Below are 17,295 nucleotides of genomic sequence, written 5' to 3' on the forward strand. Positions count from 1 at the left end.
CACCCAAGGATATTTTTTCCATTGATTTTTAGAGAGCGTGGAAGGGAAGCACACTCATTTAATTTTTATATTAAATGTAAGCAAGTAGTTCTTCAAACAGCAATTCATGAACAGTGTTAACAGTTTGATTCTAGTCAATAAAGCTAGAGGTAATCAAGGGGAGAAATGACTGAGATTTTCAATCTGCAGACCAAGTGCCGGCCCTGCCATTGTAATCTTTACAATGATAGTTGTGATCCTGTACAAAATCCAAACTGGACAAAGCAGTGATTAACACTACACAGGAGAAAAAGGAAATCTAATTAGCTCTGTACTTCCAACACTTATCACAGAGTTTGGCACATAGGAAGCACATAGCAGGCATATATTTGCTAGGTGGATGGATGGACAAATGAATAAATAATCTAAAATAAAATATTCCGTTTAGGAATCAGACTCCCAAGAGTTTAGTTAAATTGAATCAGGTTTGTAAATTTAAGGCAAAATGGATAGCCGTATCCTCAATCTATGATGATCCAATCTTATATAATAAAAGCCTAATATGCAAATTGTCCCCTCAACCAGGAGTTCAACCAGGAGTTCGACCAGGGGGCGAGGCTGGCTGGCCAACCACAGGAAGGGAGGCCCTGGCTGGCGGCGGCAGGCACTTAGGGAAAGGGAGGCCCAGGCAGCCAGGGGAAGTGAGGTCCTGGCCGACAGCCAAAAGGGACTCTACCCGTGCACGCATTCACGGGGCCTCTAGTGAATAATATCAAGACTGTATATTTACGATGTTATTTGACTCAGTGAGCAAATGCACAAAAAATTCCTTACTTCCATATGGAATCCCTATCAGTAGGGTACTTGGTTAAATTTTTCAGCAGCTCCACCAGTGCAAGATGAATCCCTTCTTTGGTTGAAACATTAGCACAGCATAAGAGTTCATGAAGAGCCTCCCTAATATCTCTGGATGAATCCTTTAAAAAAAAAAAGATAGTATTACTATTAGCAGTCACTATGAATTAGGTGTTATGGAGAAGTGTATAAGTTACAATGACAGTACAGGACAAAAAAGTCTCAATTTTCTGGGAGAGGCTGGTAGTTGAGAAGACAGAAGTGACATATGAACTGAGATTTGAAAAATTCATTCATTTGTTCATTCGTTTGTTTATACATTCTACATTTACTGGGCACTTAGTAAACAGCCAAACATTTACCAAGCTCCTACTAAGTACCAAAAGCTGGAGATACAGCAGTAATTATAATCAAATCCCTGCTCTCAGGACTGCATTCTAATGCAAAGGTCAGACAGTGTTAAGTATTACGAAGAAACTATAAAGCAGGTTAAGGGAAAGAGTGCTGGGTTAGGTGGGGCATTTAACACCAGATAATCAAAGGGAACAGCACACATAAAGGCCATGAGGTGGAAACATGTTTGAAAAATAGCCAGGAAACCAGTGTAGCTATGCAGAGTAAACAGAGAGAGCAGTACAAGATGACGTCAGGGAAGCGGCCTCCTTCCTCCCCATTTCCTTCTCAACCTCACTAAAATGATTAAAAAGGTCACCAACAGCTTGGTCGGTGTGACACAGTGGTTGAGCATTGACCTATGAATCCGGACGTCACAGTTCGATACCTGGTCAGGGTACATGCCTGGGTTGTGGGCTTGACCCCCCAGTGTGGGGCGTGCAGGAGGCAGCCAATCGATGATTCTCTCTCATCACTGATGTTTCTATTTCTCACTCCCTCTCCCTTCCTCTCTGAAATCAGTATTTATTTAAGAAAAAAGAATTTAAAATCTGGAAACATACTGATAAATATCACAGGGTGTTATAAAAATACAGAGAAGTGCTATTTAGCCCACATCGGAGGCGGGGGGTTAGTCAGAGAAGGCTTTCCAGATATGTTGCCTAACGTAGATCCTGGGAATAAGCTCGTCTGCCAGGTGAAAAGTGGCAGTTTGTAGGCAGTGGGGGAAAATTTACAGTGAAGGCAAAATAGTGAAGAGAAGCATGATGATTAAATTTAAGGCAAAATGGATAGCCATATCCTCAATCTATGATGATCCAATCTTATATAATAAAAGCCTGGAGTGACTACTGCATAAAGTTCAAGGTGAGAAATGATGGGGGGAAAAGCTGAAAGAAAAGGAGGAGCACATTATAGAGAATATCCATGGAGAACAATCTACATAATATAAATTTATCTTCTTAGAAAAAAAACATGAAAAATTATAAATAAAGATAACTCAGGAAAAATTTTAATAGAAGTACTAAAAAATTGAGAGAATAATAGAGAATAGAGAACTTCAAAATCAAAGCATCCAGTCAGTCTGTTTATGTAGCAGAAATCTGTAACAAGTGCTAATGACTAAATATCAAATTATTATCCCTTTCACAATATCCGGAAAAAACAAAACAAAAAGAAAGCCAGAGGCCAAATTAAATTTACTAATATCTTGAAAAACTTCAGTACTTACAAATAAAATCCAGACACTTTTCAAAAATAATCCAAGAACCACGCCTGGGAGGCAAATCTGTGTTTATATCCTGGCATAGCCAAGCACTAGCTATGTGACATCAAACAAATTACCTTTTTTTTTTTCTGTAAAACTCCAGGGCTCAATAAACTGACCCCTAAGATCTCTTCCTGCTGTAATATCCTATGACTCACTAGAAGAATTAAATCAAAGGCTGAGAATAATTCTTCATTATTTAGTCCCTGCTTTATCTATAACCGCTTCCCTCCTTTCCTTCATCTCTTCAACTCAATGCTGCAATTTCAATGAATTCATTGACTATATCATACCCACTCTTACCTCTGGATCTTTAGACATTACTCCTTCTGTTTGGTACTCTTGTACTCTTCCACCAGTGCTACTCCTTCCTTAGAAAATGCCTCATTAAGTTCCTTAGAAAATGCCTCATTAAGTTCTATTCCTCCTTCAAGTGTCCACTATATTCCTTCTTTCTTCCCTAGCTCCCCAACCTTACCTTAGACAATTCAGATTAGATACTCTCTGTATTCCCAGGGAGTCCTGTCCTTTCCTGATCACAGCAACACTAAGCTTTGTTCGAATTTCCTGTTTAACATCAGTCTCCTCCATCTTGGTGGAGTTGTGTGATGAGAAGACAGAACTGTGCTACCTGTACTTTATCGTATCACCAAAACCCAGCAGAATGCCTGGTTAAAAATTAACAAGAAGTGGTGCCCCATAAGTACTGATGAAGAAATGAGTAACAAACTGTGACCGCTCACCTCTAATACACCCAGGATAGTGTCTAGCTGATCCTCTCGGAGGGTGATATTGTTGGAGATTTTTCTCATGGTATGTATGGACTGTAGACGTACTTCCTCAATTTCATCATTGAACATGTCAACCAGGAAATCAAGGCACTTCTCAGCAAAAGAGGACGAAGACTGGGCCAGCATGCAGAGAGCCTCCACAGCAGCAATGCGGACCTCTAGACAAAAGGAGACAAATACAACTGCGTATCAAACTAAGAGCCATGGGAAAAATCCAAGGATTCCTTCTCATCCAGTTCTGCCTTTTGCTTTCTACTCCTCTCACCCTAAAAACACTGGGAGTTCTCCATGCTCACAGGTTCAGCTTCCACCTTCACTTCAACCTAAAAGCATGAACGTTGGTGTCACAGGGACTAAGGTTTAGATCTCGACTGTCCAGACTTGTGATCGAGTCACACATCTGTCTCCATTAACTGAACTTCTTGAAAACTAAGTTTTTATTTATCTCAATATTTCAACTACAGTAAAGTTTTGTGTGTTTTTTAAAAAAAAAGGTAGCCAAAATAATATTTTATTAAAACATGTTAGATACCATTATTCTCATTTTAGAGATAAGATTCAACAAAGTGCATTAACTTGCCTCAAAGTCAGAGGAGAGATAAGACCAGTGTCCAGGTCTGTTGTTATATAGACTAGCATTGTATAGTGGTTAAAGGTAAATGCTCTGGAATAATAGGGACCACACAGTGAACTGTGAAGAATAATCCCTCCACAAACTTGGAGGTGAACTTTAGCACCTCAATTTTCTCACCTGTTCAATGGAGATAATACTCATTTCCTTACAGAGTAGTTAGGATGACTGAATGACATGATGTAAGTAAAGCAGATAACACACCTCCTGGCATATGTTAAAAGCTCAACATTAGCTATCGCAAGGTCTTGTAAGCACCTTGAAAATAGAGCCATGTCTTCTACCCTTGGAATGCTCAGAATATGTAACAGTGAGGTTACTGAATCTAGGAAGCCCTTCGTTCATTCACTAACAGTGTTTCCTGAACGTGTAGGACATGCCAGGTTCTGTGCTAAGTGCCGGGATACAGAGATGAGGAAGCTACAGACAATGCTCACTAGACTTTTATAGATGCTCATTTTGTTGCAGTGGTTCCCCCATGGCTCTGCAACACAATGTACAGTTTCAAAAATGAAAAGAAAACCACTCAAATTGTGGTTAAAACTCACAAATACAAGTTGTTTTTGTATAAGAAATGTTTCTAGACACTTTAAAAGCAGAGTTAATACACTGAAGGGAGATGACTCAGATTTTCCTTGGTAGTTATGAATTCCTACTTCTAATGAGAAGAAAAGAATTTGCTCCACTTCACAAAAAATGTAATTTAAATGTGAAATTGCTAATTACAAAGCAAGCCAGAAATGGACCTAAGTATGTTAATTGCTAGCTTCTCTTCCCAGGGCTTTATCTATTATACCACATTGATTCATGTGTAACTCTTGCAACTCTATCAGAGGAATCACACAGAAACTCCTATCAGCATGAGACCAGAGATGATAAAATTCCAAGCAAAAACTTGGACACATAAAGTAAAAACTTGGTATTTTACTTTGCATGTACTGCCTGGCTACAGGCAGGTAAATAACAATTTCTACTGAACTTTTTGGAGTGCTGAAAGTATATTACAGTCTCCTTAAGGATCCAGGACAGAGAAAAGGAATTTGCTATGTTGGGGCGTGGGGGGGGGGAACTGTTTCACCCAGCCAGAGTGGCTCAGATGGTTAAGCATCCTCCCATGCACCAAAAGGTTGCTGGTTCGATACCACTGGGAATGTACCAAAGGCAACCGATCAATGTTTCTCTCTCACATCTCTCTCTCTCTCTCTCTCTCTCTCTCTCTCTCTCTCTCTCTCTCTCTCTCTCTCTCTCCTCCCTCCCTCCCTCCCTCCGGGTATGTCCTCTGATGAGGATCTATATATAAAAAAAAAAAAGGTACACTTTGTGAAGACTAAATGAGACATTGTGTGAATATCAATCAATACGATGACTTACACATAGCAGTCACTCAGTAAATGAGCACTGTTATTATGTAGTCTCTAGAGGCTTGATGTATGAAATTTATGCACTGGGAGGGGGTGTCCCTCAGCCCAGCTTGCACCCTCTCATAGTCTGGTACCCCTTGGGGAATGTCCGCCTGCTGGCTTAGGCCCGGTCCCCCCGGGGGATTGGGCCTAAGCTGGCGCTCAGACATCCCTCTCACAGTCAGGGGCTCTCACAGTCCAGAACCACTCGCTCCCTACAGCCCGCCTGCCGCAGAAGCAGGAGAGGCTCCAGCCACCGCCACTGCACTTGCCAGCCATGAGCCCAGCTTCTGGCTAAGCGGGGGGGGGGGGGGGGGGGGGGGGGGGGGGGGTGCAACTCAACCAGATGCTGGGCTCGCTGCTCATTAGCACTGGCCCCACCCCCCACCCACTGGTGTGGGGAGGCAGAGGGGCCATGGGAGGTTGAAGTACCTCAGTGGTGCCACATCCCGCCTCTCCGGAGGCACTGGGACTATGCCGCCCCCTCTCCCACTGCCTCTGTAAAAGGTGTGGTACTGGAACTGGGACCGAACAGCCCCCTCTCCTGCCGCCTGCGGAAGGGGGGGTGCCGGGTTCACCATGGCTGGCCTGGCAACGCAGGCTCCCTGGCCCTGCCCCCGCCCCACCCCCTGGTCGTTCCGAAAGGTCGTTCCACAGTCCAGTCTAAATAGAACATTAGTTCTTTATTATATAGGATACTTACCATACATTTCATCTTCCAATCCATGAACAAAAGCTCCACAAGCTCCTGATTGGATCAAGTTCACAGCCCCCGTATCTACTTCTTCCTTGGGAGCATCATCTCCCCACTTCCTGCCGCTGGAAAACTCCCCTGAGCTATAAAGTTCCTTGGCACGCTCGTGTGCAGTGCGTTTCCTCTGTAGAGGACAACAACAATTACCACTTGCAGGAGGTTCAAGAAGGAACAATAAGATGCACCCTGAAAACACAGTAGGCAGGAAGTAAGACTGCTCTCTCAGAGTTACACTTGCAAAAAATAAAAATACTCAATAGACCAGAGCAGAGAAATGCAAATTCAACTTAAAGACCAAAGGCTCACAGGTCTATCACTGCTGACAGTAACTTTATTAAAGATAGTAACCTTATTAAAGACAGTGAAAAAGTGTGTTGATCAGACAGGTGTTCATGTTTGCGATGACAACATAGGAAAGAGAGAACCAGAGAGCTAAACAATGGCAATGTCCCTCCAAGCACCATGTCAGGTAGATAATACACTGGCCCTAGGAAAAAAACTTTTTCAGTCCCAGTAGAAGTCTCCATTTGACAACACTGTGTTCTATTCGAGCAATATTGTGGTCCCAAGCAACCTTCTAGTAAATTCATTTTCTGCACAGAATGCTTAATGGGGAATATACTGGTTACAAAAGTAAATATTCAGTCCACTTGAGGGTTATTACTCTTATAAATACTTTATAATTTGCCTCTTTTGAACATTCTTGGTGTGACTCCACATCCTCATGGCTGATCATCTTAAAGGAACTGATGAAATATAGCACTTGAGCCTACAGGGATGTGGGTCAGACCCAGTAGGAAAGTTTGTACCTTGTGATGTGTCTTAGAAACCTTTGGATCACCCATCCCTCACCATGCACCATGAGCTATCCTTCTTTATACTTCTCCCCCAGAATACAAAAAAACACTTAATCACTTACCTCAAATGAAGGCAATGCCATTAAGGAAAGCCAAATGGCAATATTTCATGTCAACTCTTCAACCATTCCTTAGAATTTATCTTATGTTACCAAATAACTCAAAAGAAGAAAGGAGCTAATATGCAGAAGATAATATTCTGTATGTGGTTTATTAGGATGAAAAAACTAGAAGGATCTAAATGTATTATGATGATCTTAAAAATGATGATACATTTACTTAAAAGAATATTATGCAATCAATAAAAATGCTAAGTATAAAGTTAGCAATATGAAAAAAAAAGCATATGATACTGTGGCAAATGTAAAAAGTAGACTTATAAAACCACAAAACTATCTGCATACAATGTTTAAAACATGCATAAGAAAAAAGAGCTGGGGAGAACTACACCAAAGGGTTGCAGGCTCAAATCCTGGTCAAGGGCATGTTACTGGGCTGTAGGTTCAATCCCCATCCCTGGTTGGGGCACATGCGGAGCACAACTAATTGATGTGTCTCTCTCACATCCATGTCCTCCCTCCTCCCCCGTTTCAACTCTCTTTAAAAATCAATGGAAAAAATATCCTCGGGTAGAGTTAACAAAAAAATAAATAAATAAAGATATTGACAATAAATGAACATATCATATTCTCAGACTCATATTGGGTTCTGGCAAATATATCAAAGAACGGTCACAGTAAAAGCTTAAAGGCGTTCCATAAGAGGCATTTTGTTACAGTTCAGAGAAAAAATTTATTCACTCTTCCATGGGAACTGCTACTGAAAAGCAGCCCTCAGATGTCACGATCTTAAAATATAAGACCAGACCTTTGCAATTTCTAAGAAAAGGAAAATTCATACTGGTTCTTCTCTGTAGAACACAACTTGTGCGAAGTATTTCATAATAATAATTTAACATTTAATGAAGTAACTTTTAATTTGGTTCAAGTTACTAAGATTTTAAAGTAAATGTAATCTAATCATCCTACATTAATTTAACAAATGCATGGGCTGCAAAATTAAACCAATATCAGCTTGGCATATACTGTTACATTGATGTTAATTTCAGAAGCCCAGTTTAAACAACAGAGAATTCAAGTTACCCTTAGATCTGACATCAGTTTCTTGTCAAGCGTCTGCTCCAAGAAATGAGAACTGACTTGCTCCATAGAGCCCTGTAAAAAAAAAGAACCCAAAACAAACTGAACATCTTTTAAGATTTGAACATTATCTCAATAGTCAAAGTTTGCAGTCAATGTGTAAAGATAACATTATTCTTAACATTAAAGATGCCTATGGATTCTGAATCAGCAGGAATATAACAAAAACATTAGCAGCAGCAGCTAGTTCCTAAATAGAGTTCATTGTGTCATGCACTAAGTGCTTTATACATACATTAATTAATTTAGTCCCCCTCCAAAATAAATACTATTATCAGTCCCATTTTTGTTTGTTTTAAAATTTTTTAATTGATTTTTAGAGAGAGAGGAAGGGAGAGGGAGACAGGGAGAGAAACATTGATGCAAGAATGAAACATTGATCGGCTGCCTCCTGCACACCCCACAATGGGGATCGAGCCAGCAAGCCTTTGGTGCACAAGACAATGCCCAAGCAACTGAGCCACACCAGCTAGAACCAAAACAAAGTTTTAAAATGTGAATTAAAAAGTAAAATCAGCTGAAACCGGTTTGGCTCAGTGGATAGAGCGTAGGCCTGCAGACTGAAAGGTCCCAGGTTCGATTCCGGTCAAGGGCATGTACCTTCGTTGCGGGCACATTCCCAGAGGGAGATGTGCAGGAGACATCTCTCTCATCGATGTTTCTAACTCTCTATCTCTCTCCCTTCCTCTCTGTAAAAAATCAATAAAATATATTTTTTAAAAAAAAGTAAAATCAATAACAACTGGCTTAACCCTGTATTTTATTATGAACAAGCAATCTATACATAAAAAAGCCAAGCAACCAGAATAACGGAACGACCGGAACAACCAGAACGACCGGTCACTATGACGCACACTGCAGTGGCCAATTGGCCTGATCGGGGCCCCGATCAGCCCCTCCCCTTGCTGGCCTGTCCCCTATCAGTACCCCCACCCCAATCGGGGGTGGGGCTGGTTGGCCAACCTCCCGCCTCCCCTTCCCCCCACTAGCCCGGCCCCAATCGGCCCCCATTGGGGCGGGCCGGCCTGACCCCATCCGTGCACAAATTTGTGTACCAGGCCTCCAGTATAATTCATAAGCAATACTGAAGTCATCCAAATTCCTTATTATTCCATAAAAATGCTTCACACAGTTTTTAGCAATTACCCCATAAATACTGGTCATAAAAATAGGGCTACCACTGGATCTGAGTCTAGTACAGTCATGTCCAAAGTATTTAGCCAACAATTTTACCAAGACTGGCAGTGTTGGAGGCCCTCAAAAAGAAAGTGTCCAAAAAGAATCTCAGATTTTCTTGCTGTGATAGTCACAAAATTTTATAGATACATGTGTGTGTGTGTGTGTGTGTGTGTATGTATATACTATAACAACCCCCACTATCACACATAGAATATGTTACAATTTTTAGTATCTCGTTTGAGCATCATGACGACTCAGTGAGGTAAATATGAGAGATATCAAACCCTCTTAACAGATGAGGAAACCAAAACTAAGGTCAAGTGACATCTCAAAGATGACACAGACATAAAATAATGCTGTTATTAGGTCAACACTCCTTTTATAAAACAGTTCCATCTCTGAAAAATTAACTTTTTTTTTTTTAATAACTGTACTCTGAATCCCCAAAGGCAAAACAGAAGAGTACCAGGCTAAAAGTCAGGAGATTAATATCTGACTCCCATTCCACAACTTTCTATTTGGATTAGCTGAATTCATTTCTCAGAGCCTCAATTTTCTCACCTGGAAAATGGGAATAACAATATCTACCTTGCTGGGTTACTGTGAAGAATAAGTGAGATCATGTAAATGGCCTCACAGTATCTAGGTCATAAAAGGTGCTTAGTAAACAGAAGCAACTATTTTTATTATTACTTACTTTAATCCCTAGGCCTTGGCTATCTCATAAGCTAACAAATGTAAATAGAATTGTCTTTAAAATTCTTTCAAGCTCTAAAAAACTATACTTCTCCATTGGAAAGTGAGCTTTTTCTTTCTATTTTAAGAAACACTATAATTTCTAATAGTGGGTTACAACTATCCCTACCTGTAGTTTCTCAAAATGTTTGTATAAGTGTAACAGGCAACATGTTCACAAAGAAAGTGTAACTTGTAGCGCTGACGTGGCTCAGTGGTTGAGCGTCAACCCATGAACCAGAAGGATATGGCTTGATTCCCGATCAGGACACATGCCTGGGTTGTGGGCTCAATCCCCAATGTGGGGAGTGCTGGAGGCAGCCAATCAATGATTCTCTCACATCATTGATGTTTCTATTGTTCTCTCTCTCTCCCTTTATCTTTGAAATCAATAAAAATATATTTAATAAATAAATAAAAGGTGCAACTTACCAATAGCTTTGCAGCTTGAACTCGAACCACCCAGGATCCATCACTGACCATGTGACAAATTTTCCCAAAAGCATCATCAACTAAGCGAATTTCTTCATTAGAAGATGGGATTGGGACAATGCTAAATTAAAAGAAAGAAAAAACATAAAACATAAGTCTAAAGCTTCAGGTTCAATAAACTGGGAATGATAAACAGCACAAGTCGAGATGATAACTGAATAATTAAAATCCTGGAATGATGAAATACATTTCATAGTAAACAAATGACTCTGAGAGTATAAGTCAACCCTTTTAGTTGTGCTGCAAATTTTCACTGTCTTGAATAAAAATGTTTAACTCATCAGAGGTACAAAGATTTATGAAGATACCAAAAACTAGCTACCACAGAGTACTTTAAATCTCTGTTTATTCCATATTTGCACTGCTGTGAATATAGTAAATCTCAGAATAAATAAGTATAAAACATACTTGTATATCTGGTCCTAAAAGGAGAGGCAAATTCCAATCAGTCTTTTTTTTTTTTTTACTATATCTGTCTCTCCACCTCCCAGAATCACCGTGAGAATGATTTGATTACTGCAAAAATGTTTTTAACCAGGAAAACACTACATAAGGGATCATTATCCTCAAACTACCTAGTATCTTTATCTGGTATTTGTATTTACTAAAATGGGCCCCAAACAATTTTAAAGATTTAAAAAGGGTAGGGTAGAGGTAGGGAGGAAGCTGCAAAGCACTAAAGAAAGACAGTCCCATCCCTTCATTTAACTTTCATTTACAAAAGAGGAGGTTGGGACCCAGAGAGTTGGAGTATCTTTCCAAAGATACACAGAAAGGATGGCAGAGCTAAAGAATCAGGACCAGATACCCTGATTTCCAGGGTCTGTACTTTTCCCCTATTTCACACCTTCAAAAAATCTAACCAACGTTTTTTTTTCTTCTGGAGGTGGGCTTTTTACACAGTGGGAGGAGAGAAAAATGGCTTAGCAATGAATGAAAGCTTGCTTACACCCACACTGACCTTTCAGGATAGAGCTGACTGACAACCCAGATAAGCTGGACTGCAGCACTGCGCACTTGTTCATAGTCATCAGACAGCAATTTACAGGCCTGCAAACAAGGATTCCAAAAGTCTATTAGTTTTGTATCCCCCCAAGGTGATGTTTAAACTATTTTCACAATGAAGACAGGGTGGCTGGATAACGATGCTAATCATAAAACCTGTGGGTGGTTTTAGCTACTTGAGCCTTTGCCCACAAAGAATTCTTGGCTTCTGTCAGCTGCTCTGTGTTCTGATTGAGCCCTCCCATCTCAAGTTTCGAAGCAGAACCACAGCCTGATAGCACAAACGCCATCTAAAAGAGCACAATTCCAGTAAAGCCTTCTGGGAGCCCCCACTGCTGCTCTCACAGGCTCAAACACCAGAGATGGTTTTTTGCCTATCTGTGAAATCAAAGCACAAATTTCTGATCGACAATCTTTCTGAAATAATTGCACAATTTTAATGCTAAGCTGCCAAAAGAGGCCAGATTTTTCTGTTTTAACTTTGGTCTGAAATGGCATATCTCTACTCCACCCACAGACATAGCAACACCCTTGACTTCAACAACATCCAGAACTACTTACTCCATGTCTGAGTTTTAAAATCCTAAATTCCATGCTCTGACCAGAACTTGCTACTCCATCAGCTCTTCCATTTCCATGCCTTAACCCATTACACCTACTCTTCAATCCCACTTAACCTACTAAGAGGGTTAACTTGAAACGCAGGCAGATAGGGCAGGGGCCCAGGGGAAAACAAAGGCAGGAGGAACATGGCAGGCAGACACAGCAGTTTGAGCAGCCTAATCACAGAAACCAACCAAGCAGAAATAATAAAATGTTTCTGGACTCAAAGGGGAGGCAGGGGAAAACACGGGAGGGCCTGCAGCAACAAGGTGTAGAAACGCATAGAAACAGAGAAAGTTCAGCATTAGAACAGAGAAAGAACACACAGAAACAGGGAAAGTTCAGATCCATTGCTGGGCAAGAACAATTGAGGGAATCAAACAGGTGACAACATGGATAGATATAGAAGCAAGCTTGCAGCAAATATACACCCCTGGACTACAAAGCTTTACTGGGCAGCCCATTATTGGGCACCCCTCCCTATGGGGGGATTCTGAATCTGCTTGCAATAAATTTTCCACACTTTTGCTTAAATCTCCTAGTCCACATAGCTCATTCTTCAGCATCGTGAGACACAACCCTGGGAAAAACCCTTGACTCACCGTTCTGGTTATCACTACCTATCCATTTAACCAGGGTTTCTCAATCTCGCACTATTGACACTTTAGACTGGATAATTCTTTGTGAGGGGTTGTCCTGTGCATTGTAAGATGTTTAGCAGCATCCCTAGGTTCTACTCACTAGATGGTTGTAGCACCACCCCTTCTCCAATCCCCAGGAGTTGCAATAGTCAAAAATACCTCTTGCCCTAGTTGGTTTGGCTCTGTGGATAGAGCAACGGCCTGCAGACTAAAGGGTCACAGGTTCAATTCCAGCCAAGGGCGCATGCCTAGGTTGTGGGCTCAATCCCCCCCACCCCCAAGTAAGGGGGTGTGCAGCCAATCAGTGATTCTCTCTCATCATTGATGTTTCTCTCTCTCTCTCCCTCCCTTCCTTTGTGAAATCAATAAAAATAAAAAAATAAAAACCTCTTACCCTAGCTGACCCCTCACCAAAATTTGACACTGTTGACTGTGAGAACCCCCCTCCTGCCTTTTCTGGAATATGTTTCTCCTCTTCTTCCATAAGGCTGCTTCTGAGCTCCATTCTAGGGCTGCTTTCTTCTGTCTACCTCTTAAATGTTGGACTTTGCTCATAGCTCCATCCTTGATCTCTTTCAGTCTTCTTACTCGCCCTGAGTATCCTCATGCCCCCTAGATACTGATGGCTCCACATACCCACCTCCAGCTCTGATCTCTCCTGAACTTCAGACCTTCACAACTATTTATGGCCTGAAATTCTCCTCATGGTTGTAACATCAAACCTTCAAACTCAATATAACCAAAACAATTCATTAGATACCTAATTCAATCTTATATCTCAAATACTCCACCATTACTCCATCCTCACACCATTGTGGCCCTCCCTCATCATTGTTTGCTTAGTATTAAAAAGAAACAACAGGCCCAAACTGGAGTCACTTGTGCTAAGCCCACCAAGACTTAATACCTACCAGTGATGGCGAACCTATGACATGGGTGTCAGAGGTGACACGTGAACTCATTTTTTTGGTTGATTTTTCTTTGTTAAATGGCATTTAAATATATAAAATAAATATCAAAAATATAAGTCTTTGTTTTACTATGGTTGCAAATATCAAAAAATTTCTATATGTGACACAGCACCAGAGTTAAGTTAGGGTTTTTCAAAATGCTGACACGCCGAGCTCAAAAGGTTCGCCATCACTGACCTAACCTAACTACAGTTTCAGCTTCTCCCAAGAATGGAATTTTAAACCAATTAGTCTGGAATTTCCTCGTCAGCACTAATGAGGTAATCTGCCTGATAAGACCCCCCCTAAGGCAGTGGTTCTCAACCTTCCGGCCCTTTAAATACAGTTCCTATGTTGTGACCCAACCATAAAATTATTTTCATTGCTACTTCATAACTGTAATGTTGCTACTGTTATGAATCGTAATGTAAATATCTGATATGCAGGATGGTCTTAGGCGACCCCTGTGAAAGGAAGCTGCAAAGCACTCAAGAAAGACAGTCCCATCCCTTCATTTAACTTTCATTTACAAAAGAGGAGGTTGGGACTCAGAGAGTTGAAGTATCTTTCCAAAGATACACAGAAAGGATGGCAGAGCTAAAGAATCAGGACCAGATATCCTGATTTCCAAAGGTGTCGCGACCCACAGGTTGAGAACCGCTGCCCTAAGGGAAAGTAACCTTCCCCTAAGGCAGTGGTTCTCAACCTTCCTAATGCTGCAACCCTTTAATACAGTTCCTCATGTTGTGGTGACCCCCAATTTCACTGTGACAAATTGAACATAATTAAAGCATAGTGATTAATCACAAAAACAATATGTAATTATGTATGTGTTTTCTGATGGTCTTAGGCAACCCCTGTGAAAGGGTCGTTCGACCCCCAAAGGGGCCTCGACCCACAGGTTGAGGACCGCTGCCCTAAGGGAAAGTAACCTTGCCCAAAATAACCCACTTTTTAAATTTCCTTGACCCATCTTTCTGCCTACAAAAACCTCCCACTTTGTACAACTCCTCAAAACATCCTTCTATTTACTACATGGGATGTTGCCCAATTCATGAATTACTAGTATTCAATGGCTCCAATTAGATCTTTAAATATACCTGGCTGAATGTGTTTTTTAACACTACTTAACTGATACAGTCTCATGCCACTAAATAGATCATCTAGTTGACCTTTTTTTTCTCTGAGTCCTTACTCGCCAAGTTTCCTTTAATTATTTGGCTTCCCAATATTTTTCTAATAGGGAGAGAAGGGGCCAGTCGGGTCAAAACAACCATTCTGAACTCATTCTACTTCATTTTTTTTCAAAGAATAAACTTGGTATGCTCATCAGTCATAGAGGCTTGGCTATAATCATCTTCCTCTGAAAGACAAACCCACTTTGATAGAGTAACAAAATCTGGTCTCTGAGCATGGATTTAGATTGCCTGTCTCTAGATTCCTGCAATTATTCTACAAGAGAAATACCACTTTGTAAGGCCTTTTGGTGAGGCAATCAGCTTCTCCTAGCGATACTATAAATTCATTGTGCCTCTCCTTACCAGTACTACAATAAGCATTTGATAACTTTTCATATGATCCTGGCTCTTGGTCATCCTCCAGTTTGTAAAGTGTGGTTCCCAGAACTGACTTCAGGTTTAGCCCTAGCAACCAGAGATCAGCAAGAATAGCACTGTCCTTATTCTGAATACTATACTCCTCTTTGCATACTCTGATATTTATTAATGTGCTACGTAAATCCTCCTAAAAGTGCTTTTCATATACACTAGAGCTATTCAGTTACATATCCCCATTTTCTTCGCAGAATCTATGTTTTGAATACAACCTCACATTCACCCCAATTAACATTACTTCTATTAGCTAGCGGAAGCTCTGTTTTCAAATCCTGACAACCAATATGCCACCCTCCCAGTTTCATACTTCCCCTTCCTTGCAGATAGTCATTTAAAGTACCTGATTATAAATTGTTTGGTGTAATTTCAGTCCTCTTTCATGAAGCTGCAACTATAAAATAAAGATATAGTTTAAGTATTTGGGGGGAAAAATCCCTTTTTCCAATGTCTCCCCACAATCTCAAATACATTCCTGCATTATATCAGATTAACATGGTTTCCATTAGCCAAAATCAGTGCTATCTATATATAAGTAAGAAACCTGGTCAAAGACTTTTTAGTAGACATAATCAAACACTTAATAAATCTAACCCATGGACTCTTCCAAAGGGATATTAGAAAAACATGAAACAATTATAATAAGGCTGAGGAAGACATGATTAGCACCATTTCCTCCTAAAAAGCAACCCCCTCACACTGGTAAATTTCTCCTATATTTCTGGAACATGGAAGGTACAACCTGAGCCTACTGGAAGACAATATGCAGAGGGGGTGGTGCTGCCATGTTTCAGAAATACAAGTGAACGCTACCAGAGAAGCCCAAAGAAAAGCACACCTGTTATATAGAAATGTGTGCCTTTGAGCCCTACGATGCCACCAACACCTTCCTGAAAAGTATGGATAAGGTGTATCCTGGGGGGATTCCGAATGTATCCAAGGCAGCATTGCCCATGTACAAATGAAAACAGACAAACAAATAAAACTGTCCCAATTTAGTTCCCGTGATCATGTTTACCATGGCTTTTATAGCTGCTGTTCTGACACGCGGGTCTTGGTCACTAAAGTAATCCCCTATAATCTTCTGGACATCTCTGATAGCTAGGCCTTCTGCATCCTTTGTGACACTTTTCTCCAAAGAGCCGAGATTGCCAAGTAATTGCAGGCACTTATTTCTTACACCATGGGAAGTATCTGTCAGGTGCTATAAAAACAAAAGAGAGGAAAAAAAAGGACATGATTAAGTTATCTTTAAAACAAACCAAACAAACAAAAAACAGAAACAAAAGCATTCTATCAGCTTTAGGAATGACTTGGAACACTATACTCTCACCATAACCTGTGTAGTATCATGTTACTTGAGTATGGTCCTCCAAAAAGAATCATAAGTCCTTAGAAAATAAAAAATAAGACTCCCTTTTGTTCATTACAGTAGTCCAATCATACTGCCTTGTAAAGGTAGGAGTGAGTACTTTAAAAATGTCCTCTAGCCCTGACCAGTTTGGCTCAGTGGCTAGAGCGTCGGCCTGTGGACTGTAGAGTCCCAGGTTCAATTCCGGTCAAGGGCATGTACCTTGGTTGCGGGTACATCCCCAGTGGGGGGTGTGCAGGAGGCAGCTGATGGATGTATCTCTCTCATGAATGTTTCTGGCTCTCTGTCCCTCTCCCTTCCTCTCTGTGAAAAATCAATAAAATATATTTTTTAAAAAATAAAAATGTCTGCTAGCCCACCAGTGTGGCTCAGTGGTTGAGCATTGACCTTTGAACCAGGTCACAGTTCGATTCCTGGTGGGAGTACATGCCCGGATTGCAGGCTCAGTCCCTAGGAGGGGACAGGCAGGAGGCAACCAATAATCCTCTCTCATCATTGATATTTCTATCCCTCTTTCCCTCTCCCTTCTGTCTCTGAAATCAATAAAAACATATTTTAAAAAGATTATCAGTAAGAGGTACA

The 17,295-nt window shown here is 40.8% G+C and overlaps 1 protein-coding gene across 3 annotated transcripts in view; it reads right to left on the reverse strand.

Annotated features, from left to right (window-relative positions):
* INTS4 (integrator complex subunit 4) overlaps positions 1-17,295 on the reverse strand; it is a 90,946-nt gene that overhangs the window by 45,625 nt on the left and 28,026 nt on the right. For all 3 annotated transcript variants that reach the window (XM_081100098.1, XM_081100097.1, XM_081100096.1), the window contains exons 5-12: positions 16,360-16,545; positions 15,685-15,735; positions 11,494-11,582; positions 10,473-10,593; positions 8,070-8,141; positions 6,020-6,194; positions 3,238-3,443; positions 814-956 (exon numbers count right to left, since the gene is read on the reverse strand). In XM_081100098.1, coding sequence (XP_080956224.1) covers positions 814-956; positions 3,238-3,443; positions 6,020-6,194; positions 8,070-8,141; positions 10,473-10,593; positions 11,494-11,582; positions 15,685-15,735; positions 16,360-16,545 — 1,043 coding nt within the window. The remainder of the gene's footprint in view (positions 1-813; positions 957-3,237; positions 3,444-6,019; positions 6,195-8,069; positions 8,142-10,472; positions 10,594-11,493; positions 11,583-15,684; positions 15,736-16,359; positions 16,546-17,295) is intronic.

This window comes from Myotis nattereri (assembly GCF_964212035.1).
Source record: "Myotis nattereri genome assembly, chromosome: 9".
NCBI lineage: Eukaryota > Metazoa > Chordata > Mammalia > Chiroptera > Vespertilionidae > Myotis > Myotis nattereri.